This window comes from Canis lupus, chromosome 34, assembly GCF_011100685.1.
Source record: "Canis lupus familiaris isolate Mischka breed German Shepherd chromosome 34, alternate assembly UU_Cfam_GSD_1.0, whole genome shotgun sequence".
NCBI lineage: Eukaryota > Metazoa > Chordata > Mammalia > Carnivora > Canidae > Canis > Canis lupus.
The window spans coordinates 32,441,630-32,469,142 of record NC_049255.1 but is presented as its reverse complement, the minus strand read 5'-3'; the positions used below and the strand labels follow the sequence as shown (position 1 = coordinate 32,469,142).

The following is a 27,513-nucleotide window of genomic DNA, read 5'->3' as shown; positions in this document are numbered from 1 at the left end:
AGGGTTGAGGACCAAAGGGAGAGGGAGAGAAAAATCTTAAGTAGGCTCCATGCTTAGTGCAGAGCCCAACATGCAGTTTGATTTCATGACCCTGAGATTATGAGCCAAAATCGAGAGTTGGCTGATTAACCGACTGAGCCACCGAGGTGTCCCTAAAATTCAGTATTTTCAAACCAAATTCACCTCTCCTCCAAAACCTGTGGATGTCGCTATTAGTAACAGCCTATCTTCTTGCTTTCCAGATGAGCCAAGAACCATTATTTCCTGTAGTCCTTTCTCTTCTTCCTCTGCACATCCAGTTGGCTACCATGTCTCATGCAGTCTACCGTCTAAAAACTTGCTTGAGTATTTGGTCCCTTCTATCCTTGTTGCTATTCCAAATACTGAGATTAGTTTTTTCTTAAAGTGCAAAAGGCTTCTAACACAGAACATGGATTTCATCCTCTCCCTTTCTAGAAGTCAATAATAATTCCAGCTTTGTACATATGTATTTCTTTACACAGATGTTAATATGTTAAATGCTACTCTGCAGATATGCTTTTTATACTTAAAAAGATATAGTATTGATATTCATGTAAGTACATTTTATAGCCTTTTCATTCTATATAGTGGTTATAAAACACCCCCAGTTAATGGATACAGAATGACTTTAAAATATAAAAATTTAAATTGAAAAAAATTTAAATTCCCACTGATCAACATTTACATTATTTCAATCTTTTGCCAGCACAAACTATAGTATAAAGAGTAATTGTGAAAAATATTATTGCATATATATATATATGATATATCAATATGATAAAATTCTGAAATTCTTAGTTGAAGAGGGTCATGCATATGTGATGTTGATAGATATTATTAATGAACAGTAATGTTTTAACTGGTTTCCTTGCAACCAAACTCACTATACCTTAATTCCCTTTCTCCCACACTACTATGTGGGACTTTTAAATGACTTTGAATTTCCATTATGTATTAATATTTGATTTCCTCTGTATGGTGGCAGGATCCTCCATGATGGGCCCAGATCATTTTTTACACTCTATATTTTCTCACATCCTACCTTTTACTATTGCAGTACAAACTACTAACAGTTTTATGTGACTGTGCTCTTTGACTCCATGTTTTAGCATATATTCTGGTCCCTGTCTCTGGAGTATGTCTTTGCCACATTTTGCCTATAGAGTTCTTGTTTATCTGAGTCCAATAACTTGTTTCTTGTGCCTGTTTCTATTGTGGACTTTTTAACCTGTGTTTCTGTGGCCGGCAGCTGGCACAGTGTCTTCAGGTTCCCAGATGCTTTTTGTTTATATTCAGAATGTTGGACACGTATTTAATGCTCTTTTCTCAATTATACTCTTAAACAATCTGCCTGTTTATTTTGCAATTAAGGGGTGAACATAGAGGATTCTGCTTTTGTATCTAGAAGATACACAATGGAGATTTAGCAATTTGATCAGTGTAGATAAATTCACATTGCTAATTCAGCATCGGTGTGGACTTTATTTTGCTTTATTGTCCTAATTTGGCTGTTTTCTCTGATCCAGTGGATAACTGCCAAATCCTACCTTTATTTTCTTCTGTGTGTTCTCAGTGAATCTATATTTTGTACCGAATTCATCCTTTCCTCTTTCATTATGCTGAGAAACATGAGATGCTTCATATGCGTTAATTAATTTGTTCATTCATTCAACTAACTTTTAATGAGCACCTACTTTGTGCCAGGTGCACTGTTCTTGGTACTGAGGGAAAAAAAAAAACAAATACCTGATCTCATTACATTCTAATGGGGAGATACAGGCAAGAAACAAATAAACATGTGGAGTAAATTCACCCAGAGATGCTATTCAGAGAAAAATATAGCAGGTAAGGGAATGGAAAGTGGAGGGGTAAAGGGGCTATATTTGTAGGGTCATCACCCAGTCTTTGAGTAGGTGACAGTTGAATATACACCAACTGAAATGAGTGGAATGGCTATGTGAAAATATGGAGAAGGGTCACGTCAGGTGTTGGATATGGCTAGTACAGGGCCCTCAAGTGAGAACGTGCTTCATGGGCTCAGAATTGCAAGAATATAAATTTGGCTGGAGCCCAGTGAATGAAGAGGGGAATTAAAGAAGTGAAGTAAAATGGCAAGGGAGTAGAAAGTCTGTATGCAGGACCTTGTAGGTCCTAGTAGGAACTGGAGGTTTCATAGAGTCTTTGGAGGGTTTTGAACATAGTGGGGACATGATCAGATACACATATTTAAAAACCTGCTTCCCTCTGCTGTGGGAAGGTTGCAGAGAGCAGATTGGAGAAGTAGGAGGAATAGATTCACGGCCATTGCCACTTTCCAGGGAGAACACTGGTGAATAACATGATGATAAATCCTCCGTCATGCAGGCTCTAGTTGTAATAATTTTTGAAGAGACCATTTATAATTGTTGATATGGTTTTAAAGAAATCAGTAAAGCATATAAGTAGGTACCACTTAAAAACATTCTCTTTTTAAGTTAAAAAGTAGTGTATGATTCGAAATGCCTAATAATGAATGCTACCTGTGTTTTAAAATATGGAAAATTTAGGAAAGCACACTTAGATACACTTTTTAATTGAATTAGGTAGAAGTCCCAACCACAAAAAGAACAGAATGTTCAAATCCAAAAGATAGGCTTCTATGTGAAGAAGGGTCATGTGATGAAGGAGTTTCTGCCCAGCCCGTTCAGGAAGCTTTAAATCAGCAGAGAACTGGACATCATGATGACAATGAGAAGCAGAACTTACACACAGCGAAAGCAGGTACAGCTATTTTTATAAAGTGTATGTTATAAAACAAAACTGCTTTTATTGTATTTATCTCCGTTCTCTGTGAACATAAATGCAGTGTTCAAAAACTGTGTGCATTAGGGTAATATTTTGATATAACTCCTCAAAGAGCATTCACTGCACAACCAAGGGTAAGTGGTTTAATAATTATAGAGCCCTAGCGTGAGCACTGGGGAGTTGTGTGTTTGTTTCCTATGTAAATTCGAACTGTTAAATGAATGAATAATTGGATGCTCTCAGCTCCCCGCACTCCTTGCAGAAAGTTTTTGTCAGGACAACTGTTCTTTTATAGATTTAAGTAGACATAAAACAAGAGGATCGCTGGGACAGAGAGTAAAGAACTTTTTTATATGTCTCTTGAAAAAATATATTTCAAGGACCGCTGTTCAACTTAAGAGGGATAATTGATTTGTTCTTTGTTTTTGTTTTTTTTCTTCCCAAAGGGATATTTCTTGTTTTTATTTTTCCTTGATGACTTTTGCACCCATATTCTAGACACTGAAGATTGGATGACTGAGGTGCATACTCTCTCTATTTCTCAGAATCTCTTGAGGAATGTCATGCTTTGAAGTGTATTTGATTTATTAATTTTATTACTCAGAATCTTATAGAGACTCCCAGTTGCTTTTTACTGAAAATAAAATATTAGGTAATAAATTTCAATCATGTATCTTCCTTGACAGCATCCAATTTTATTATTTTTATTTCATTTTTTTCCCAGCACGGGAACTCTCCTGATTATTCATCCTTTTTTTTTTTTAAGATTTATTTATTTATTCATGACAGACACACACACACACACACACACACACACACACACACACACAGAGACAGAGACACAGGCAGAGGGAGAAGCAGGCTCCATGCAGGGAGCCCGATGTGGGACTCGATCCCAGGACCCTGTGTTCACGCCCTAAACCAAAGGCAGATGCTCAACCACTGAGCCACTCAGCTGTCCCTGATTATTCATTCTTTATAGCAGTATAATTCCTAATGTCAAGGTCTCAGTCTCACATACCACCTTCCAATTAGAATTGGATCTTTTACTAAATAATGTTCTCTTTGAAATATCTTTCCCTACCCTTGTTCATGCTACATCAATTTCATTAATATTTCCAAGATTTTACTTCTGTACTCTCTTTATAACATGTATCTTAATATATGTTGTTGCATGTGCCTTTTATTTGAACTTTCATATTTCAATGTATTTTTTTACTTTTCTACCCTGAAAGGGAGTAAGCCTTCTATAAAAACACCTTTTTGGTTGTCTACTTTGAAAGATACAGTGTTTAAAATAATAAAAGTACTGATTTGATAAATCAGATAGAAGAGAAAACAATTTTCATAGTGGAAATAACTATAAGAATAATATAATGATTATTTTACATGATTCTGTTATAACAAAAAGGTAACCAAGAAGAAAATGAAGGTTCAAGTTGAATTCAATCATGTGGAGATAATCAATGTTAACATGTTGGTGCATGATTTTCAATAGACACAGTTGCACAAACACAAGGGTGAATGAGGTGACATTATACATACTATTTGTAACTTTTTTGCTTAGATTCTATCATGCTCAATTTTCCATATAAATAGAATTATACATCATCATTTGTAACTGTTGCATAATATGCGGTATTCCATGATTTACTTAAATGTTGCATAATATGCTGTATTCCATGATTTACTTAATCAGAATTTTATTGACGGATATTTTGCTTCTAAGCCTTCCTATGTTAAAATAAGTTATGATGACCATCTTAACTATTTGGGTACTTGTACAATTACCTTAAAATAGATTTTTAAATGTAGAAATGATGTGTCAGTGGTTGCTGAAGAGAAATCATTAAGATGAGGACTTCTGTTGATATAATATGTGATTTTTTTTGCCCCAGAGTATTATATATAGGACTATGTGTGTATCATATGTATATGTTTGTAAATATTTTTCTTCCCCTAACATATTAAGTAGATACAAAAGAATATTTACTAAGTTTGTATCCCCTCCGGAGAAAAACAAAGCAGTAAGCACCTGTTCTCTGTCTTTCCTCCTAAGAGATTGTCACTAACTTAGATTCTGTATTTTTTCATTTCATTTTTTCATTTCATTTCATTTTCATTTCTGTATTTTTTCATTTCATAAAAAAATTCCTTGTAGTTTACTGCATGTGTGTCTCTCTAAAGAGTACATTGTTAAATATAGATGTACTTGAACATTATGTGAGTGGAAAGCTAGTGTCTATTCTTTTGCAACTTATTTCACTCACTATAATTTACTGAGATTTACCCATGAAGATATACATAGTTGTATTTTATTCATTTTTACTGCTTTAATAGTCTTCTGTTATATGAAAATACCACCACTTACCTGTTTAAATGTTGATGGGTTTTGAGGTCGATTCCTATTTTGCCATTACAAACAATACTGGTATGAATATCTTTGTATAGGCCTCCTGGTACACATTTGCTCACATTTCTAAGCTGTCTTTTCCTAGATGTGGAAAGCTGGGTCATAGGCTGTCTATGTCTTTGACTATACTAGATAAAACTGAATTATTTACTGAAGTATTTGTATCAGTTTATATTCCCACTTGCAGTATATAGGAGGTTTGGTTGCCTCCCATTATCATCAACACTTTGTCAGATTTTAAAATTTTTGCTGCTCCAATAGAGATGAAATGGTATATTTACTTTATGTAACTCATTACAAATTATATTATCTTTTTATAGGCTCCTTGGCCATTTAGCCTAGTAATATGCTTTGAATTTCCAAGTTTTCTAGTTATTTCTGTTATTGATTTTTTTCTTTTTAAAGATTTTACTTATTTTTTATTTGATAGAAAGCAAGAGACAGAGAGAATGGGGGGGCATCAGCAGGGGGAGGGAGAAGCAGACTCTGCACTGAGCAGGGAGCCTCACTCGAGGGGCTCCATCCCAGGACTCCAGTATTATGACTTGAGCTGAAGGCAGATGCTTAACCAACTGAGCCACGCAGGTGCCCTTCTGTTATTGATTTCTCACTTGATTTCATTTTGAGTGAACTCCAAAGGCTCAATCCTTCAGTGTGAAAGGCAGGTACTACGATGGCCTAGAAAGTTCAATGTAATCTGACGTCTGTTATCTCTGTAATCTCAGCCCCTGTTATCTTCCTCCTGGCTTGCCCTGTTGCAGCTACATGAGCTGCCTGGCTGTTCCTCCAACACCTCCTCAAAAACATCAAAGCATATGTTCACCTTAAGACTTTGGCACTTACTATTGATAAAAACACCTACATTCTACCAATATGAAGAATGGGGCATCTCACACAAATTTTCACAAAAGGTAGCCAGAGAACCATGGAACAAGGGAGCAAACTAAAACCTAAGTTATGGACTCTAAGTGGCACTTTTCAGGGAGACATGTTTCATAGATCCATGTGTCCTAGATTTGTTTTCTATAAGCAATTCTAAGCAAGAGCTATCCTGTTACATGCATTAGGTAAGACTCTCCTTCCATAAATACCAATAATCTATTTGCCAGAAGGTCTGGTTATTGACATAAGCAAATTAACCCAGGTCACCCGCCCTCTTTATTTCCTGGAGATGTACTATTGGTAATGGGATGGGAGAAGGGTATATCACAGACCAGCTGCTTTACCTTCTTCCTCTTTATCACCTGACAAACCTAAGGGTCATCTTTCAAGCAGAGTGGTCTCTCTCTAGGACTAGACAGAAAAAAAGTGATTCCTCATAGTTTCAGCTTTCCTATCAAGAAATATTTTGTTTTGCACTGGAAAGAAGGACCCAGAGTGGAGGGATCTCCTTTTGCTCTTATCCTTAGCTCCTGTTCTTTCAGTGTAGTACGTTCTGGTGGTTTCTCAGAACTTTCTCCCATTGCTTTCTTCAACATGGCTCTACTTTTTGTTAAGAATAGGGGTAGAATGACATCTATTCTTTTGGTTTCTTTCTGTTGCTGGCATTTGACTGTTCTGGAAGCTATTCACCAAAGGCTATGTGGTATGAAGTTGGAACTATTCTCTAATTTCAGGCTTCGAAAATTATCTTTCTCTTCCAGTGTTTTCCTTTCTTCTCCTTTAGCACTTTTCCTACTCCTGTGGTGGTCAGTTCGGAGAGAGGGATAGCATCCAGGAAAGTGGAGAGACTGATAATCGTGGATTTACACTGCTTTCTTTCCCAGAAAGCTCCATCAGTTTTAAATATCTCTGAATAGTGGTTTTAATTTAGTAGTGCTTCAGAAGCATCTTAAGCATCTGGAAGCAAATTGCCTTGTAGATATAAATTCATGAGGACAGTTGTCTCCTCCAGGTGTCATTCTGAGTTATTTATTCTCTGTTTCCCATAATGTGTAAATATTATTGTCAGTGGCTATGATACATACCTTTATGTGTATGTGCATTTATAGAATATATAATGAATCTGTTTGTATTTATCTTTATCATTGGAAAGAATTGGTTGCTTTTAAAAACCTTATGAATCATAAGATTCTTTCATTTTGAGAGGTTATTGAAGAAAACTGTCTATAAAGTCACTTTATAAATCACTAACATTTAACACTTTTGCATTAATTAAGCCTAGAACTATTGATTGCATGGATAAATATCAAGCATATTTGCTTCAAAAATGGTGAGTTCTGTATCTTGAAAGCTGTAATTTATAGATTAGTTTACATTAATTTTGCACATGATGTTTATTTTTATAGACTCATTGGAAGAATGTGAAGTACAAACTAATCTGAAAATTTGGAGAGAACCACTCAATATTGAGTTTAAGGAAGACAGTCTATCCTATATGGAAAAATTATGGCTTAAAAAACACAGAAGGTATTTTCTGAAGCTTTTCATTATTAATAAGAAATATAAAAGCTATTTATGTTCCTGGCTTGTGTGACATGCTTTTTTGTAGCAATTTTATATGTGTGCTTCATATTTGCATAAATAATTTTAAAGCAATATTAAATCCCTGTGAAGCTTCTACTGTTCTAATAAGAATTTAAATTTTATTTATATGTGTGATGCACCATTAATTTAGAGTTTGCTAGGAGAAATGCAAATGTGTAGTGAGGAAAAAGGCACAAATATGGTATAGAATTTAAGAATGATAGCAAAAATAATGCAATAAATGAAAGATTACTTTGAAAAGGTATTAATCTCATTTTTTTACATTAGCATAAGCTTTTGAGACTCTATTTCTCAGAATCTACTTAAGTTAATTAGACCTTTAATATTATAGTTTTATTAATAGTATTCAATTATTTTATTCAAAGGCTATCTCACTAGATGCATTATTTTATGAATTGTTTAAAAGTTAAACCATTAAATATTGGACCAGAATTACGACTGAGTACATGTCAGAGTCATTCACAATTTTATGATTAAATAAGATCCATATTGGGAGATACCTTTAAAGGCTCACTTTGCCCTATAGCATTACTGCTTGCACTTTATTATGCCTATGAATCACTTGCAGACTGGCAAAATATAGATTCTTTTTCAGTAGATCTGGGTGGGGCCTGACACTCTGCATTTCTGAATTTCTAACAGCTACCAGCTGATATTGATGTGGGTAATTCTAGTCTCTGAACTGCATTTTGAGGAGCAATGTGTTGGAGGATCTGTCTAGAATGCATCTGAGGAGTGATCAGCAAGCCCTTGCTTCACCTTCAGTTGTATAAAACTATCTTCTGAGATGGCCCATTCCATCTTTGGAACATTCTGACTGCTGTAATATCTCCTACTGAGCTGTAATTTGTTTCTGACTGGTTTCTAAACGTGGTCTCAACTCTTACCAATTAAGCCAATACAGAGCAAATTGAATTCTTCCTCTCCGTGGCATTCCTTCAGATTTTTTAAGTCAGCCCTCATATCTTCCTTGAAACTTCTGTTTGACAGGTTACTATCTACTCCTATGCTCCTTTAACTGTTTCTCATGTGGCAGATTTCAATATATATACATATTTTGAATACCGAGGAGGTGTAAAAGAATATTAAGATTTCCCACATATTCATTCAGCTTTCCACAATGGCAATATCTTACATAACCATAGTGCATGTATCAAAACCAAGAGATTAAAATTGGTACAATATTATTAATTGAACTACAGACTTTTATTGAGATTTCATAGTTTCTCTACTGTCATCCTTATTCCACTTCAGGATCCAATCCAGGATTCCAAATTGTTTTTTATTTATTTATTTATTTTTAAAAATCAAATCTCCTTCCCCATTATAATTCCTCAGTCTTTCCTTGTCTTTCAAGACCTTGACATTTTTAAAGAGTACTTGCCAGGTGTTTTATAGGATATATTCAATGTGGATCTGATGTTTGTTTGTTTTTTCTCATAATTAAGTTGAGGTTGTGCATTTTGAAGAAGGACAACACAGAGAGGATATACCCTTCTCACAGGGTCATATTGTCAGTGTATCTTATCATCAAGATGTTAACCTGGTGGTAATGTGGTGTTCGCTAAGCTTCTCCACTGTACACTCTTTTCCCTTTGTAAATAACGTCTTGGGCTGTTACACAGAGTACCGTAGACCAGGTAGCTTATGAACACAGACATTCATTTCTCAGTTTCTAAGGATGGGAAGTCCACGATAAAGGTGCCAGCAGATTCAGTGTTTGGAGAGAACCAGCCTCTTGGTTCACAGATGGCTATCGTCTGATGGCCATCACTGTATCCTCACGTGGCAGAAAGGGCAAAGCATCTCTCTCACAACCCTTTCATAAGGGACTAATCCCATTCATGAGGGCTCTATCCTCATGAGCTTATCTCACAAAGGCCCACCTGCTAATACTATCACTTTGGGGTTAGGATGGCAAATTATGAACTATTCCAAACAGAGCTTTCTGCCCTGGCCCCTGCAAGGTTCATGAATCTCTCACATGTAAAATATGTTTATTCTGTCCTAATAGCCCCTAAAAGTTTCACTTGTTCTAGCGTCAACTCAAGGCTGAAGTCCAAAGTCTCATCTAACTATCATCTAAGTCAGGTATGGGTAAGATTTAGTGTGTGATTCATTCTCAGGCAAATTACTCTCTGTGATGACTTAAATATGTTATGTGCTTCTAAAATATAATGGTGGGACAGGCGTGGGATAGATATTTCCCTTCCAAAGAGGGAAATAGGAAAGAAGAAAGGAGTAGCTGGTTCTAAGCAAGTCTGAAACGCAACAGGGCCAAATTCTACTAAACCGTAAAGTCTTGAGAATTATCCTCTTCATTGATGCTCTGCACTCCAAGGCCCACTGAGATGGAAGTCTCACCTTCCAGACACACCAGAGTGGGTGTCCTGCCTTCCAGACACACTAAGGCAAGTGTCCCCACAGCTATACTGGGCAGCGGCTGGGCCCCCAAGATTCTGGGTAGCTCTGCTCCCATGGCTTTGGAGGGGGTCCCATTTCTATGATAGCTCTGTGTGGGGTCACACACTGTCAATGGAATTATGGGGCTATTTTAGCTTGGGGTTACAGGGGCACCCTTGCTCTCATAGTTTCACCAGGCATTGCCCCAACAGTTCTCTGCCTGGAGCTTTCTGTGCCCATGATGGGAGAGATAGCCCTGATGACTTTGGAACTGCCTTTGGAGGTCATTTTTCCATTGTCTCTGATAAAAGTCATGACTTCTATTTAGATGGCTCTGACTAATCTCTGGATCAGATGACCCTTTGGCCATATACTTCCTGTTCTCTCCTGAATAGTCCTTCTCATTCCTTTCAATATGAACGTTCTGAGAATTTCACACAAGGTTTTGCTTATCTTTTGATTAATAATTCTATTTTTAAGTCATTTCTCCCTTCTTGCATTTTATTGTGAGCAGTCAAGAGAAACCAAGCCTCTCTTTCCATACTTTGCTTAGAAATTGTCTTAGCCACAGAACTAATTTCATTGCTCGTAAGTTCTACCTTATATCACTCTTAAGTTCTACCTTACATTGCTCATAAGGTCTAACTTATGTAAAACACCAGGACGCGGGCACAATTCAGCCAAGTTCATTGCCACTTTGTTAATGAAAATTGCTTTTCCTCCAGTATCCAATAATGTGTTCCTTATTTCATTTGATGCTTCAGCAGAATAGTGTTTACCAATCATATTTCTATGGATACTCTGCTCAGGGTTGCTTAGGTGTTCTGTAAGAAGACTGAGGCTTTTCCTCGGTTCTCCTCTCACCAGAATTGTCTTTAAAGCTTCTTTCATAGCAATATATATATTTACTAATACTAACTTTAAACCTCTTTCAACCTGTACTCATCAGTGAGTTCTGAGGCTGCATCCACATTTTTACCAGCACCCCACTGCTGGTACCAATTTCTGTCTTTGTCCATTTGGGATGTTGTAACAGAACAACATAAACTGAGTAACTTGCAAACAACAAACGGTTATTTTTCAGAGTTCTGGAGGTTGGAAGGCCAAGATGAAGATACTGGCAAACTCAGAGTCTAGCAATAGCCTGCTTTCCGGTTCATAGGAGGCCATCTTTTTGCTGTGTCCTTACGTGGGTCTTCTGGACCTCTTCTGTAAGGGCATCAGTCCCACATGGGGCTATACCTTCATGACTTCATCATCTCCCAAATACCCCATCTCTCTCTCTTTTTTTTTTTAAGAATTTAAAAAAAATATTCATGAGAGAGAGAGAGAGAGAGGGAGAGAGAGAGAGAGAGAGGCAGAGACACAGGCAGAAGGAGAAGCAGGCTCCATGCAGGGAGCCCGATGTGGAACTCGATCCAGGGACTCCAGGATCACGCCCTGGGCCACAGGCAGGCGTTAAACCCCTGAGCCACCCAGGGATCCCCAAGACCCCATCTCTTAATACCATCACATTGGGTGTTAGGATCTCAACATATGACTTTTGTGAGGGGGCAAGCACATTCATATCATAGTAATTAATAAAGGTTTTAGGGGAGATGCCTTGAGGTGATATAAAATCCTGTTTTTCCTTAAACTTTCCCCTACTAATTTTACTATATCAGTGGATTTTGTCAGCAGCAGAAAAACTGGGATTTTCTGTTTCCTTTATTTCTTCTATACTTATTAATGAGAATCCTTCAGGGAGAGACTATCCCTCCCCCCTTTCACTAATTTATTCATTTGTTTATTTGTGGGGACTCATGGATATGTATTTTATTTTTTGGATTAATATTCCATACTACTGTTATTTATTTTATGACTCAAATGGTTCCTGGCTTGGCCACTGAGAGCTGATTCAGGTTGACTCCACTCTGCTTTCAATGTAGTCTCCTCCTTTTTTGTTTCTTGGTTCATTTGTTTGAAACATCTCTTCATTTTTCTGACACCCAAGATGCATTTCTGTGCCCTAGCCCAGATATAATTTTCCAACTAATCTTAATTCCTTTTTTTGGGAAAATGGAATTCAGAAAGCTCTGGATTACAGGTATGATCATGGTTACACAGGTACCACAGAGCCTAGGTCTTCTCAGAGAACATCTAGGAAATATATGTATGTATACTTACCCACTACACACATGCAACCAAATTTATTTCTGTATCTGTCTACTTGAGCATCTGTTAAGTAAACGTGAGTGTACACTCCTACCTCTGAGTACAAACCAGCATCACGTTCTCCCTTTGCTTATTTGTAGTTTCTTTCACCCTCAGTGAGAATCTTGACTTTCATTATCTATGATATATTTATTCATTTATCATCTCTAGAGTGTTTGTGTGTATACATATATATGCGCATATATATAGTAGTTTCAGAATTGCAAACTAATATTACTATGAGAAAAAAATTTACCAACTACAGTACCTTGCTTGTGTGTCGTGCTTTTTTATCTTTAGCTCACCATATCCAGTGAAGATATTTTTCTCCAAAGTTGCTGAGGCCATGACCCTCATTTCTTTCCTACCTCCTTTAGAATCATTTTTGCCATTCACTGGATTATGTCCATATCCCCAGTACTTTTAAAAATTTGAATAGCACAAATATGTGTACGGTTCTGTGGGTTTTTACAAATGCCTGGAGTCAAGCATAGTTCACCATAGTACTAAACAGCACGGTTTTATTGCCCCCAAATTCCCTTTTGCTTCCCCTTTGTAGTTGATCCTTTTTCCCCAACACATGGTAACCATCAATCTGTTTCCATCCATACACATTTGCCTTTTTCCGGATGTCATGTAAATGAGACCACACAATATGTAGCCTTTGTGTCCTTTCTTCAGCTAAATGCATTTAAGAATCATCTGTGCTCTTCAGTGAATTGAAATCCCTTTTTTTTTTAATTGTGGAGGAGATTTTCATCATCCTCATGTACAGTTTATCCATTAGTCTGTTGAAGAACTTCCTGCTGATTTCTGGGTTTCTGTGGCAATTATGAATAAATCTGTTAGAAACATTTGCAAATAGGTTTTTCTTTGAATATAAGTTTTTAATTCCCTGGGTAAATGCCTGGGCTGGGATGGCTAGATCGTGTGGTAAGTGAATGTTTATCTTTATGAGAAACGATCAGACGATTTCTGCAAAGCAAATGCACAGTTTGCATCCTTTCCCACAACGTATGAGTTCTGGTTCCTTTCCATCTTTGCCAGTTCCTGGTGTTTTCAGGGTTGTTTGTTTGTTTGTTTGATGGTGGTTATTTTAATAGGTGTATAGTTCTGGCCCATTGTGGTTTATGTGGCAGGGCTTTAAGTTCATTCATATACTCTTATGTTTATTCCTATGCAACTCTATCTAGGGTGTCCATATCTCATGTAAAGTGTAATGCCCATAATAGTCTTTTAGATATGAAACTCAGTAGTGGATACTTGTCAGTTAGTCAGTGTTCAATAAATATTTGTTTAAATTTTGAGGAAAATATGGTGAGGTCATCTTATTCTAAAAGATATTTCACCTTTAATTGATGTGGCGTGGTCTTTCAAGCAAGCATTGGTGCCAGGGTCCCCATATCCAGAATATAGACCTCGTTCATTGACTGATCAGTTGTTTGTTCATGGGAAAATCCCATAAAATATGTTGGTCTACATTTTTTTTTCATCTACAAAATATGGAGTTCAGAATATACAATCAAGGGCAGCCCCGGTGGCTCAGTGGTTTAGTGCCGCTTTGGGCCCAGGGTGGGATTCTGGAGACCCGGGATCGAGTCCCATGTCTGGCTCCCTGCATGGAGCCTGCTTCTCCCTCTGCCTGTGTCTCTGCACCTCTGTCTCTCTCTATGTCTCTCATGCATAAATAAATAAAATCTTAGAAAAAAAGAATATACAATCAATAGTTCCAATACTCTATTGTCTAGACTCTCTAAACCTTTGGTTCAGGACTTTGCTCATAAAATTAGATCAATTTTTACTTCAGAAAGAAGGAGTTCTGGATAATAGTATATTCATGTGCATCTATGATTGATTTTTTTTTTTGTATAGTATATCTGTGTCAAACTGGAAAGAGGTTTCTGGTGGCCAGGTGCCAGTTTGTTTTGACCTTTATTCTTTAATATTTTCCATCACTTAATTAAATTATAGATGTAAGATGTCATACTCATCAAATTTGTTAAGACACAAAGCTGAATAATATATAAATATTTTGGAATGTTCTGATATATACATCATATATATTGAGAAAATGAACAAGTTGAATCTATTGCAGATTGCCAGATTATCAACTTTTATTGCCTTTGTGAGTTGGGAGAGGCCATATAGAGTAAATAATGGTTAAGAACATTGACCTGGGAAGGTCGACTCCTTGGGTTCAAATTCCTCTTCTGTATTTACTACCTGAATGACTTTGAACATATTGGGTTACCTATTTATGTCTCTGTTTTCTCATCTGTAAAATTAAGATAATACTGGTGCCTATTTAATATACCTAGTAATATTTAACATCTCAAATTACTTAGAATAGGGCCTGGTACATTCTAAGCTTTGTATCAGTGCTATATACTATTATCATTAAGAAGGCCCTGACTTTTACCTGAGGACTCTGTGAGCTGGCATGGCCTGGAAGGCCTGTAGCTACTTACTTGATTGAAAAGTGTCACCTTCCCAGTAATTTGGGAATATCCTCTAGAGCCAGATATATAATCTTGACCTCTGAGAATTCCTGTGTTTTGTTGTTGTCTGTAAGAGATGGGCCATATTAGACCTCATTAATTGGTTAATAAATGCAACAATCAGAACACACTACATTCATATGATGGGAACAGATTTTATCATCCTGTTGCCTTGGTGGAGGTTTAGAAGAATGTCTTTAGGTTTCCCTAGAACCTATCAACATAATACCTAGGCTGTGATATACAACGCACTTTCATAAATCAGTGCTTTTTTTTTTTTTTTTTTGAGATTTCTTTATTTCAGAGAGAGAGTATAAACAATGGTAGGGGCAAAGGGAGTGGGAGAGAGAGAATCCTCAAGCAGATTCCCTCCTGAGCACAGAGGCTGATGCAGGGCTTACTTAGTCTTAGGACCCTGATATCATACCATGAGCTGAAACCAAGAGTCGAGTGCTTAACTGACTGAGCCACCCAGGTGCCCCCATAAATTAGCTTTTTAAAGCAGGTAGTGTGTTTCATGGACTACATGTGGCTTCTGCAAGAACACTGACCTCTGTCATAACTTTGATTTTCATCCTGAATGAAAAACAGTAGGACATGCAGTTGAAAAATCTTGTGTGATGTTAATTTGGTTTACAAAATTATTTTAGTAGATTAAGGTTCTGTTATACAATCATACTTCTGTGAATTAGAAGTATTAACTTTGGTTTCATCATTAATTTTGTATACTCACATGTTTGTGTAATACATCAAGATCTTGTCTGGAAAAATTTCAGATAATGTATTTCAGTCTTTTAATTACTTCTTTCTTGTTTCGTAGAACTCCACAGGAGCAGCTTCGAAACATGCTACCAGATACATTCATACCTCAGTGTAAAACTGCTAGTGAGGCAAAGTGTTCCCAGAATGAAAGTGATGAAGACAGTGGTGGTTAGTTCACCCTTGATTAGATATCTTCTAATTTATTATTTCAAATTTTACATGCTAAGCTTTAGTCAGCATCTGCTTTTGTGTTTTGTTTTATTTTCTTACTATATTAGCCTCAACTGGACTATGCACCTTTTGTCTCTAGATCAGAATCAGGCATGCTCCTCTTCCTGTTTAATACATGTACTTTGCCTTAAATTAAATAATTTTATTTATTTAAATATTGAGTGTTAAGAAAATGTGTATTTTACCTGAGCTGGGAAAATTGATAGCATTTACATATTAGCATGGATGGATGCACAAAAGAAAGTTATTCCTTTATTGTTGACTATGTTATTTGAAGATAGGGAATTATCAGGTGAAGTATATTCCTTGATGATATTATTTCCTGATCTTATTTCCTAGTTGAGGAGACCAAAATACAACACCCAGCACTTTTTCTTCCAGTAGAAGAATTAAAGGTAGAGAGACCCGAACCATCTCTAAAAATAGTCGAACTGGATGATGTAAGTGCATAATGACTACTCTATTACTTAACAAACAAGAAATTCATAACATATAGCTACAACTACATATTATTTTCAACAAGAGTTTTTTTCATAATTCAATACTGTTGGGAAGAAAATTTACAAGAATTTGAATTTAAATATGCTGAAAGAATAAAACAATATTATTTTCAATGTAGGCAGTAAGTCTGGGGGCTGTACTGTTATTGTGGCATTTTTGGAAGCTTGTATTGTGAGAAATGCACTACTTTTAACTTATAGAAATGTAGCTTAGAGCTTATTTTATTTAGTTCTTTATGTTATCAGTCTTTTTAAACAAAAATTGGTCTTTATATGGTATCTATTTATTTGTATACATGTAGTTTCTTGAATGTCATCTAATATTATTTTCTGTTTTTTTAAAGATTTTATTTATTTATTCATGAGAGACAGAGAGAGAGGGAGAGAGAGAGAGAGAGAGAGAGAGAGAGAGAGAGAGAGAGAGAGAGGAGAGAGAGGCAGAGGGAGAAGCAGGCTCCATGCAGGGAGCCTGTTGTGGGACTTGATCGATCCTGGGACCCCGGGATCACATCCTGAGCCAAAGGCAGATGGTCAACTGCTAAGCCACCCAGGCATCCCTATTTTCTGTTTAAAGGAAAAATGGTACTAAGGTATAAGGGTTTTAGTATAATAATAACTTGAATGAAAACCTCTAGGAGACACGAAGTACAATCAACTGAAGTTCAAGCCAATCAGAGGTAGAGCTTAGGCTGAAGGGTTAAATTTTGACAAACTCAGCACATTTCTGACTTTCTAATCATCTAGTAGCTGAATGTACTACTTGTCCTTGATAGTTTTCTCCCTGTGGTTGTCACAGAAAAAGACTAGAATGGAAGTACCTCTTTAAATACTACTTTCTTCTCAAGGTTAATAGCTCCTGTTCTGTCTGCATGTGTGCCTAGCAACATTTTAATTCCCCTCTGGATAAGTTTAAGATATTGAACAAATAAGCACATGTGCTCACATAGTGTGTGTGTGCTTGTCATCACTTTGTTGATGCATAGAGTAAGCCCATACATGTTGTCCCTAAAAACATTTCAGTCACTAGCCTATTTGGCACGCAGTAGTTACATAATAAAACAGCTATTATTGTTATCTCCAGGTGTGTTATAATACTGATAAAATGGCTGACATAGCAAATGGCCTCAACAAAGAGTTGCTGAATTTGTTTAGTTCTTCTAGAATTAATGTTCTATGGCACATAGTCAGAAAGCCCATGACGTTATTTATAGGAAAAAAATTCTCTAAATATTACATACAAGTTAGCTTGTTAATGTAGAGTCCACTTATTGAACATACTAATATTATACTATATGCATTTAATAAGACTTATGAAGAGGAATATGAAGAACCAGGAGACATAGTGTCCTACAAAGTTGAGTTAGCAGATGCAGATAGTCAAAAAAGGTAAGATCTTTCTAATTCATTTTTTTTAAGTTTCACTTTTTTTTTTTTTAAGATTTTATTTATTCCTGAGAGAGACAGAGAGAGAGGCAGAGACACTGGCAGAGGGAGAAGTAGGCTCCATGCAGAGAGCCTGACATGGGACTTGATCCTGGGTCTCCAGGATCATGCCCTGGGCTGAAGGCGGCGCTAAACTGCTGAGCCGCCTGGGTTGCCCCATCTAATTCATTTTTTGATGCTTATTAAAAAACCTACCCCCTCAAATCAACTATCTCTTTAAATGAGAAATTCACGATGTAAAAACTAAGTGATTTCAATGTTAGAATATATTTTACAAGGTCATGTTTATTTTATTTTTTTTAAAGTCATTTTTAAACTTGTGTGCAATATTGCTAATATTTGCCACATTCAAAAATTAGAAAAGTGGCTATAATGATATGTTTATATTCTTACCTAATATCTGGATTACTTAATAGATACTTCTGAATTTAACATTATTATTTGAAATGACTTTACCAAGGTGACATATATGAGGTTTCTTCTTTTCACCAAAGATACTCTTTGGATTTGTCTTATTTTGGTTTGCTATGATCCTTAAATAAAAACACATATTAATGGTTAGTTAGACATAAAAAATTCCCAAACTATAGATTTTTACTAGGTAGATTTTCCTATGTGATAAATAAATGAAGTATAATGGTTCACTTTGTAACTTTTTTTTTTTTAGAATTTTGTCATTTACAAGTGAAAAATAATATCTAGCTGTATCTGTTCGTAATGATAAAATGACTCCAGGTCTCCTTTGCTGTTGAAACTTTGGCTAGGGTTTCATGTGTTTTGACTACAGAGTATTAAATTAGGTAAACAGCTGAATGAAGTTCCCATTAAGTAGCCCCTACACCAGTTTTTGTTTATATGTTCAGATCAACTTAGGCCTTGTCAGCATTTTGGAACAGTGGGCCTAAGTGAAGCACTTAGATCTGAAAAGCCCCATGTTTGGACCCAGATATTTAGCAGAAAATGTGCTTTTGGTAGGAGATAATCTTTCAGTCAGTAGATAAGAGATTTATATGGGCTACCATATTACTAAGGAAATGAATGACATCTCTGCTCTCTATTTGATTCTTTTGTATATCTTTTTTTAATTTTTTAAAAATTTTTATTTATTTATGATAGTCACACAGAGAGAGAGAGAGAGAGGCAGAGACACAGGCAGAGGGAGAAGCAGGCTCCATGCACCAGGAGCCCGACGTGGGATTCGATCCTGGGTCTTCAGGATCGTGCCCTGGGCCAAAGGCAGGCGCTAAACCGCTGCGCCACCCAGGGATCCCCTCTTTTGTATATCTTATCACAAATCCTGCTTTGACCTCCATTTAGGGTGTTACAGAAGGCAGAGAGAGTTACTGATCATGGTTTGGCAATGATTTTGCATCTTGAGTTTGGAAGAGCCTGTAGTGTTTCTTCTTTTCTGAGAAGAATCATAAAGGAAGGGATCATAAGTGACATGGAGCATAATCCAGTTTTTTGGTGGTACTATGTAAAGCTTACATAAATATTGAGAATTATTAAATATGTTATTCAATTCATAGAAAATGTTATTTAAAATTTACATATGCTAGTATAAAGTGATCATTATTAAAATTGAAAATAAATATCACATATGGCTTTTTTATTCTGATAGTTCATTGATGAAGAAAACGTTTATTTAAGTAATAAAACACTGATTTCTTTTTTTCAACATACAAAAATCAATTTTATTTCTATATGCCAGCAACACATATAACATCAAATTTAAAGAATAATGCCATTTACAATAGGACAGAATAAATCAAATACATAAAACACTGATTTCATCAGATTTCAATGAGATTGAAAGATAACTCTCCATTTTTAGAGGAAGGAATATAAGGAACCAAACTCATTTCAGAATATTATTTAAAAGAAGCTATCAATTAACATCATTCAGTTGAATCAGATTTGGACCAGTTGCCTGTTTCTTTAAAAGCTGTAATACTACTACATGTGGTTTTAGAATGTGTCCACAATAAGGTTAAAAAATAAATTAATTAATGTGAATAATTCTATTCCCTCAAGGTTTTGCTCTATTTGTTTTAATAAAACAAATGGGACTTTTAACTTTCTTTTCTATATCATTTCTTTCAACTCTTCTCTTTTGCTTGTCCCTAAACACGAAAGTTGCACATTTCATGATTATCAGAATACTTTTCTGTATGAAAATGACATCTATCAACATCATGTTTTCACCAAGGGAAAAACAGACCTCTTACATCTTCATCCGAACAACAGCTCTTCTTATGGTAAAAATAACTCAAAAGGTAATTTTTTTCTTGTGGATTAATATTATTAACAATGAATGTTGGCAAGTTAATAAAACCAGGAGGTATTGCAATATGTAGAAGCTTTATCACTATGTCATTCATTCTAAAACCAGAAAATTTAGTACTTAGAAAAACTTGGTTGAAAATATGTAATTTTCTAGCAAATACTCTTTTCAGTCAATGGACAACAGTGTTTATATTCAGAAGGAAAGCAGCCACTGTTGGTTGTCTCTAAAAGTTATTATGGACCGAGCTAGCATTTAAAAGATAACATGGGTGAACTTTTTACAACACTTACATGGATGATGAAAATCTAATTGGCACCATATTGCCCTCCCTTGCATCAAATCTTCTCACAAAATATTCAGATTTGATGTAAAGTTTCACGTAAGTGATAAAACCAAACCAAAACAAATCATTGTGCTTATATATCTACATTGTTATTACTAGTAAATTCCTTAGAATTTATAGTTTAGAATGCTGTGTGCAAATGTCTGATTTCAATTTCCAGATGGGGAGAGCACCATTTAAAGACACTCACAATAAATTATCTTGGTCTGGGAGTCCAATTTCATTTCCCTTTCTGCCTTAAATCATTGTGTGACCTTGAACATGTCACTTGCTTTCTTAGATGGCATTTTCCTAAGCTAAAACATAGGAACTTGATTGTTTTTAATCTGCCTTTCAAATATTATTTTTAACCTATGTAGGATTTTCAGAAAAATGAATAAATGTACCTTATATTAAGGATTGAGAGAAACCTGAGAGCATTTTTTTAAAATAACTAGTTATAAAACTGATGATTACATTCTGATTGGGTAGTAGATGGCAGAGAACCATGATTTGTGGTAATCCTGCCTGTCTTGACATCTTTAATAAGCCTCTAAATCATTATGACCAACTGTGAACTATATCCATATGGGTATTTAGGACTTTACATAGCTCCAAAAAGATATTTTTTTTACCTACCTGGAGCCTGATATTCCAGTTGCCTTTGGAAACATGCTGAATATAAATACCCATTGAGTGTTACTTTAAAGATACTTGATTTATGTAAATAGACTTTACTTTTTAGAGCAGTTTTGGGTTCACGGCAAAACTGAGCGGGAAATACAGATCGTTCTCATACACACTATGCTTTCACAAACTCATAGCTTCTCTCATTATCAACATCCCAAACCAGAGTAGTATATTTGTTACAATCAACAAACAGACTTACACGCTGTTATCACCCAAGGTCCATAGTTCACATTATGGTTCAATCTTGGTATTGTACATTCTGTGGGTTTGAACAAATTTATAATGACATGTATCCACCATTATAGAATCATAAAAAATTGTATAGTGCCCTAAAAATACTCTGTGCTCTGCCTTTTAAATTATCTCCCTCTCTCCTAACTCCTGGCAACCACTGATCTTTTTACTTTATAGGTTAGCCTTTTCCAGAATGTCACGTAGCGGGAATGATAGACTATGTAATCTTTTCATACTGGCTTTTTTTTCACTTAGTAATGTGCACTTAAAGGTGCCTCCATGTCTTTTCATGGCTTGATGGCTCCTTTTTTTTTTTTCTTTTTTGTACTGAATCATATTTCAGTGTTTGGACGTATCACAATTTATTTAGACATTTACTTATTGAAGAACAATTTGGTTGATTCTGAGTTTTGGCAATTCTGAATAAAGGTGCTATAAACATCCACATATATTTGAACATAACTTTTCAACTCATTTGGGTAAATACCAAGGATTGTAGTTGTTAGATCACATGGTAAAAATATGTTTAATTTTGTAGGAAATCACCAAACTGTCTTCTAAAGTGGCTGTACCATTTTGCATCCCCACCAGCGATGCATGAGACTTCTTGTTCTCCACATACTTGCCAACATATGATATTGTCAGTGTTTTGGATTTTCGTCATTCCAAAAATTGTGGAGTGGATTCCATTGTTGTTTTAACTTGCAATTCCCTAATGGCATATGATATGGAACATAATTTTATATGCTTATTGCCATATACATATCTTCTTTAATGAAGATATGAAGGTCATTGGCCCATTTCTTAATTGAGTTTTCCATTTTCTTACTGTTGAGATTTTAGATTTTTTAATATTTTGGATAATGTACTTCAACAGATATGCATTTTGGAACTATTTTCCCTAAGTCTATGGTTTATCTTCTCATTCTTTTAGCAATTCTTTTACAGAACAGATTTTTAATTTTAATGAAGTTCAGCTTACCAATTATTTCTATCATGGATTCTGCCCTTGGTGTGTGTCTTAAAAAGTCATCACCATACCCAAGATCATCTAGATTTTTATGTTCTAAGAGTTTTATAGTTTTGCATTTTACATTTAGATCTATCATTCTTTTGGGTTAATTTTTGTGAATGGTGGAAGGTCTGTGTCCAGATTAATTTGGGGGCATATGGATTTGCAGTTCTAGCACCACTTGTTGAAATAGCTATCTTTTCTCCATCATTTTGCCTTTGCTGTTTGGCAAAGATCAGTTGACTATATTTATGTAGGACTAACTATGGATTCTCTGTTCTGTTGCATTGATCAGTTTTACTATACTTTTACCAATACCACATTGTCTTGATTGCTGTAATTGTATAGTAATTCTTGAAGTTGTGTAGTGACATTATTCTCCTTCCTTATTGTGTTAGTTTTTCTGGCTCTTTTGCTTCTCTGTATAAACTTTAGAACCAGTTTATCAATATCCACTAAATAACTTGCTGGAATTTTAATTGAGATTGCATCGAATCTATGATCGAGTTGGAAAAAAGTGACATGTTGGCAATATTGAGTCTAACTATCTGTGAATATGGACTATTTCTCCTCTTATTTAGTTCTTTGATTTCTTTCATCAGAGATTTCTAGTTTTCCTCATATATCCCTTATACATATTTTGCTAGGTTCATTCTTATGTATTTCGTTTTTTTGTATGATGATGGCATTGTGTTATTAATTTCAAGTTTTACTTATTCATGTTGGCATGTAAGAAAGTGATTAATCTGTGTATCTTGACCTCCTATTGTGCAGCCTTACTATAATAACTTATTAATTCCAGGGGTTTTTTGGTTGTTTCTTTCATATTTTGTACATAAACAATTATGTCATCTGTGGACAAAATTAGATTTATTTCTTCCTTCCTGATCTGTATACTTATTTCCTTTTCTTGTTTTATTGCATTAGCTAGGACTTCTAGCATGTTGTTGGAAAGGAGTTGAAGGGGGGACATCCTTAACTTTTTCCTGATTTTAGGGTTAAAGCATCTGGTTTATCATCATTAAGTATGATATTAACTGTAAGGCTTTTATAGATTGTCTTTATCAAGTTGAAGAAGTTCCCTTTTATTTCTGGTTTGCATCTACTGATATGATCTTATGATTTTTCTTCTTTAGCCTGTTGATGTGACAGATTAGATTAATTGATTTTTAAATCTTAAACCAAGACATCTGGTTTTTATGACTTAATGGGACTTTCAATGAAGTCTCATAGACTAAATTATTTTTTTTAAAGATTTTATCTATCTATTCATGAGAGACACACAGAGAGAGGCAGAGACACAGGCAGAGGGAGAAGCAGTCTCCCTGTGGGGAGCCTGATGTAGGACTCGATTCAAGGACCCTGGGATCATACCTGAGCTGAAGGTAGACACTCAACCACTGAACCACCTAGGTGCCCCTGAATAGACTAAATTAGATCATGCCTATACTTTCTGCATTACATTTTAAAGATTATTAAAAGGCTGCTTTGTCACCTCTTCAGCAGCAATTGATCCTCATAGTGGAATTTTGCAAACTTCCAAAAATATTGCAGAGGTTAGTTGTAGACATTTATATATAGGAAATGGCATCTCTTTGCACCAAAAAAATCAACTAATTTCTATTAAGGTTTAGGAGGAAAATACAGCTTATAATGGAAGTTTCCTTAAATTGAACAGCTTTTATGAAGTTTTCTCTGATGTACAAGTTACCATATTTCTCATAGTACTTGTGTGATTTAAGAGGTGATAGTTGTTGGAAATGGAGGTTCTAAATGCTATGTGTAATTGCCGAGCTATACAAACATCTGATTGCAACGAGTAAGTCCTTTGGGCAGCAACGCAGAATTTACATCACTGGAGAGTATTTTAGTCATAGCCTTTACCATTTTATATCATCTATTTATAGAGATAAGATATTTATATTGGAAAGAGCATAGGGATAATCAGATGAAGCTATATTCAATCTGGATAATGATATACATATGTTTATTTAAAATGATTGCAATATGGTGCAAAAATTGTTAAAGAATTTTTATTCTTCACAAAATTTAGACCAATATTTCACAATCTGGCTGCACATTATAATCACCTGGAGAACTTGGTGGAGGGAGGTGGAAAAAAACAGTGCTTGAAACCCATTCCCAGCATCTGATTTAATTGGTTTGGGTCAGGCTCATCCACTGACAGTTTTAAAGAGTACCTTCGGATGATTCCATTGTGCACCCAGGTTGAAAACCAATGATCTAAAGCAACTCATTTATTTAAAGCAGACATAATGAGGTGGTGACTAATATAATCTTGCTCATTTTGTAGCTTTCCAGAGGCAGGTGTCCCAGCTTAAACATTTTCTGTGCCCCTAACTGGTACTGTTCTTTCATCTGCAGATTTCCCCTTGCCCTCACCTCATCACTAGGCATGCTAAGAAAAAGAGGCAAAATGTGAAAATAAGGTTCTCTCTGCATTATTTTTCATAAATTGCCATTGTAAAACTTGAGCAGGAGAGAATGTAGGAAAGTGAGAATTGACCCACAGGCTGAAATAAAAATGTGCATCAATTTTGAGATTTCATTACAAAATAAAATCTTACCTCCTTCCATTAGTCTAACTCATTAAGGTCTGAATACATCAGTAAATCATGATTATCATTTAAAACATAAGCAGAGTGAAAGTATTTTAACACTGAGATCTCAGTAAAGAAATGTTGATAAAATAGTGCTTATTGACAAAGGTTTACACCACAGAAGTGTTGGCTTATTGACAGTTTTATCAACTTTATTTAACTTTTGTAAATGATTGTTTTCAACACCAGGAGCTTCAAATGCAAAATTTGACACCATCGTGGATCCTGATGTTTATTTTCCTGCCACTGAGAAGTTAGGGGAAAGCAGCTTTTTTGAAAGAAATTTCAAGGAGAAAACGATAGATATGAAAAGCAATCAAAAGTCTGATGATTCCTGTGTATCACTTGAGAGCAAGGATTCTTTGCCAAGTATAGATTTAGAAAAACCTTCCATTAAGGAGCAATTATCTGAGGACATCAAAGATTCCTTGGAATTTAGCAATCTGCATGAGAGGCCAAACTTTGAAGATTCTAAAACTACAGAGTCACCACTGGTAAATCTCTCATTATGTTGATTATATTAAAATTTTTATAAGAAATGTCACAGAAAAATTTTATATTGACATAATATATTCTTAAATATTACTACCTATTGAAGTTAAAATGTGCTACTTTATATTATCATGAGATGGTAGCAGAATGACTCATATAGGAAAGAATGTTAATGACCTACAGGACAAATTCTAATATGGTAAATGCCATTATAACAAACGGTTTTCTGTGACAAATAACACTTTAAGGCCCACCTCATGTACCATGGTAAGAGAGCTGTTACTTTTCTAAATGAAATTTATTATTATGAATAATTTAATATAATAAATCCTTTCTAGCTTTTTACTGTATAGCCACTGGTTAAAATGAAATAAGTGCAGATATGTAGATAGAACCAGTCTTTGTGGCTTAATGTAAGTATAAGGTTTTAAAGGCAATTCCTTCAGAAACATGGCTAATAAAGAGATAGGGTATAGTTTTCATTTCATCTTAGAGAAAAAGTAAAGTAGCTCATTGTTGCGTTAATGCCAAGTTTTGAAAGTATATTTGAATCTCTGTTCTATATATTAAAAATCTTAGGTAATCATGATTACCTAATACATTTTTTGGAAATTAGGCAAGGCAAATATTTTAACAGCCCTTCAAAGTCATTCAAAATGAATCTCCTTGGTGCCTAAGGTGAAGGTGGGACCAAAAACATAGAAGAATGGATTTTGAGCCGCTACTACTTCTGCTTGGGGAACTGGATTTGTGCCCACTTTGTGATGGGTCTTCTTCCTTTTTGAAGTGCAAAATTGGAACTGAGACCTTTGTAGAAACTTGTTCCCTAAGACGTCTTCTCAGTCACTAAAGGAATATCCTGGGAGACACATTCACAGATACAACAAGATAAAGAGAAACTGGTTTCTGCAGAGGATCTGGGCCAGCTCAATAAAATATATTACCTGAAAAATGGAAAACTTGGGCTTTCATGTAACATAGGTTTATAGTTTAAATACACGTTTCTTGCCTAGAAACTCCAAGCAAACAAATTTATATATATATACATATATATATATATATATATATGTATATATATATGTATTAAGATTTTATTCATTTATTTGACAGAGAGAGAAAATGAGAGAGAACAAGCAGGGGAAGCTGCAGGCAGAGGCAGAGGGAGAAGCAGGCTCCCCATTGAGGAGGGAGCCCCCTGAAATGGGGCTCCATTCTGGGACCCTGGGATCATGATGAGCCAAAGGCAGATGCTTAACCGAATGAGCCACTCAGGTGTCCCAAATTCACATTAATTTTAATCCATATCTGTTGATACCTTAATGTGTCTGCCAGAAGAAATCCAATCCCTTCTAGAAGGCATTCTTACAATTTAGCTGATAATAGATCTCAAAAACAAAGCCTCATTGCAGATGAACTCTTCTTCCTCTCAGTGAAGAAAACAATCACAGAATGAATTTCTGCAAACAGAACTCTAATTTTCCAATTTCCATATGGCATTATGAAGAAGGCTGTGTGACAACCTACACATTCAGTGTCGTATTATGGGAGGAGAATTCTGAGCATATGGGCCCCAATTCTTTTATACTGGGTGCAAACCTGCTTGACCTGTGCCCAAGGAGGAGATATTCTCTTCTGTAACCTAATACAAAACATTTGGCCAGAACTCACGGATATGTAATCTGTAATTTGCATAATGGAAGGCAATCTAGCAGCTAAAATGATTGAAATAGAACTATTTTTACTTATATGGATACATCTCAAAAAAAAAAATATGACGTGAAAATTTAAACGTAAAAGGACACATAGAGATAGGTCAGTATTTTTGGAAATATTCAAGCCAATTATAACTTTTTATGGACACATTTAGATATATTAATAATCAAAATATGCATTGGAGTAGACTATGTTCACTTCAGTACAATAATAAAATTAGCTCTAAAGACTAATTTTTTTTTGGTATGGATATCTGAAGCAGATATTTTTTTAAAGATTTTTATTTATATGGGGGGAGGGGCAGAGAGAGAGAGAGAATCTGAAGCACAGTCCACACTGAGCATGGATCTCGACACAGGGCTTGATCCTGCTACATCATGACATCATGACCTGAGCCAAAACTGAGA

General features: G+C 35.4%; 1 protein-coding gene across 15 annotated transcripts in view; it reads left to right on the top strand.

Moving 5' to 3' along the window:
- Nucleotides 1-27,513, top strand: part of ZBBX (zinc finger B-box domain containing) — a 106,480-nt gene that overhangs the window by 56,062 nt on the left and 22,905 nt on the right. For 14 of the 15 annotated variants that reach the window (XR_005383963.1, XR_005383959.1, XR_005383958.1 and 11 more), the window contains 7 exons: nt 2,604-2,781; nt 7,507-7,627; nt 15,620-15,729; nt 16,132-16,232; nt 17,599-17,678; nt 19,872-20,011; nt 25,091-25,395. Coding sequence is in view for 8 of the 15 variants with exons in the window: in XM_038583797.1 (XP_038439725.1) it covers nt 2,604-2,781; nt 7,507-7,627; nt 15,620-15,729; nt 16,132-16,232; nt 17,599-17,678; nt 19,872-20,011; nt 25,091-25,395 (1,035 nt within the window). In the remaining 7 variants the exon portion in view is untranslated. The remainder of the gene's footprint in view (nt 1-2,603; nt 2,782-7,506; nt 7,628-15,619; nt 15,730-16,131; nt 16,233-17,598; nt 17,679-19,871; nt 20,012-25,090; nt 25,396-27,513) is intronic. The other variant, XM_038583803.1, reaches the window with a different exon arrangement.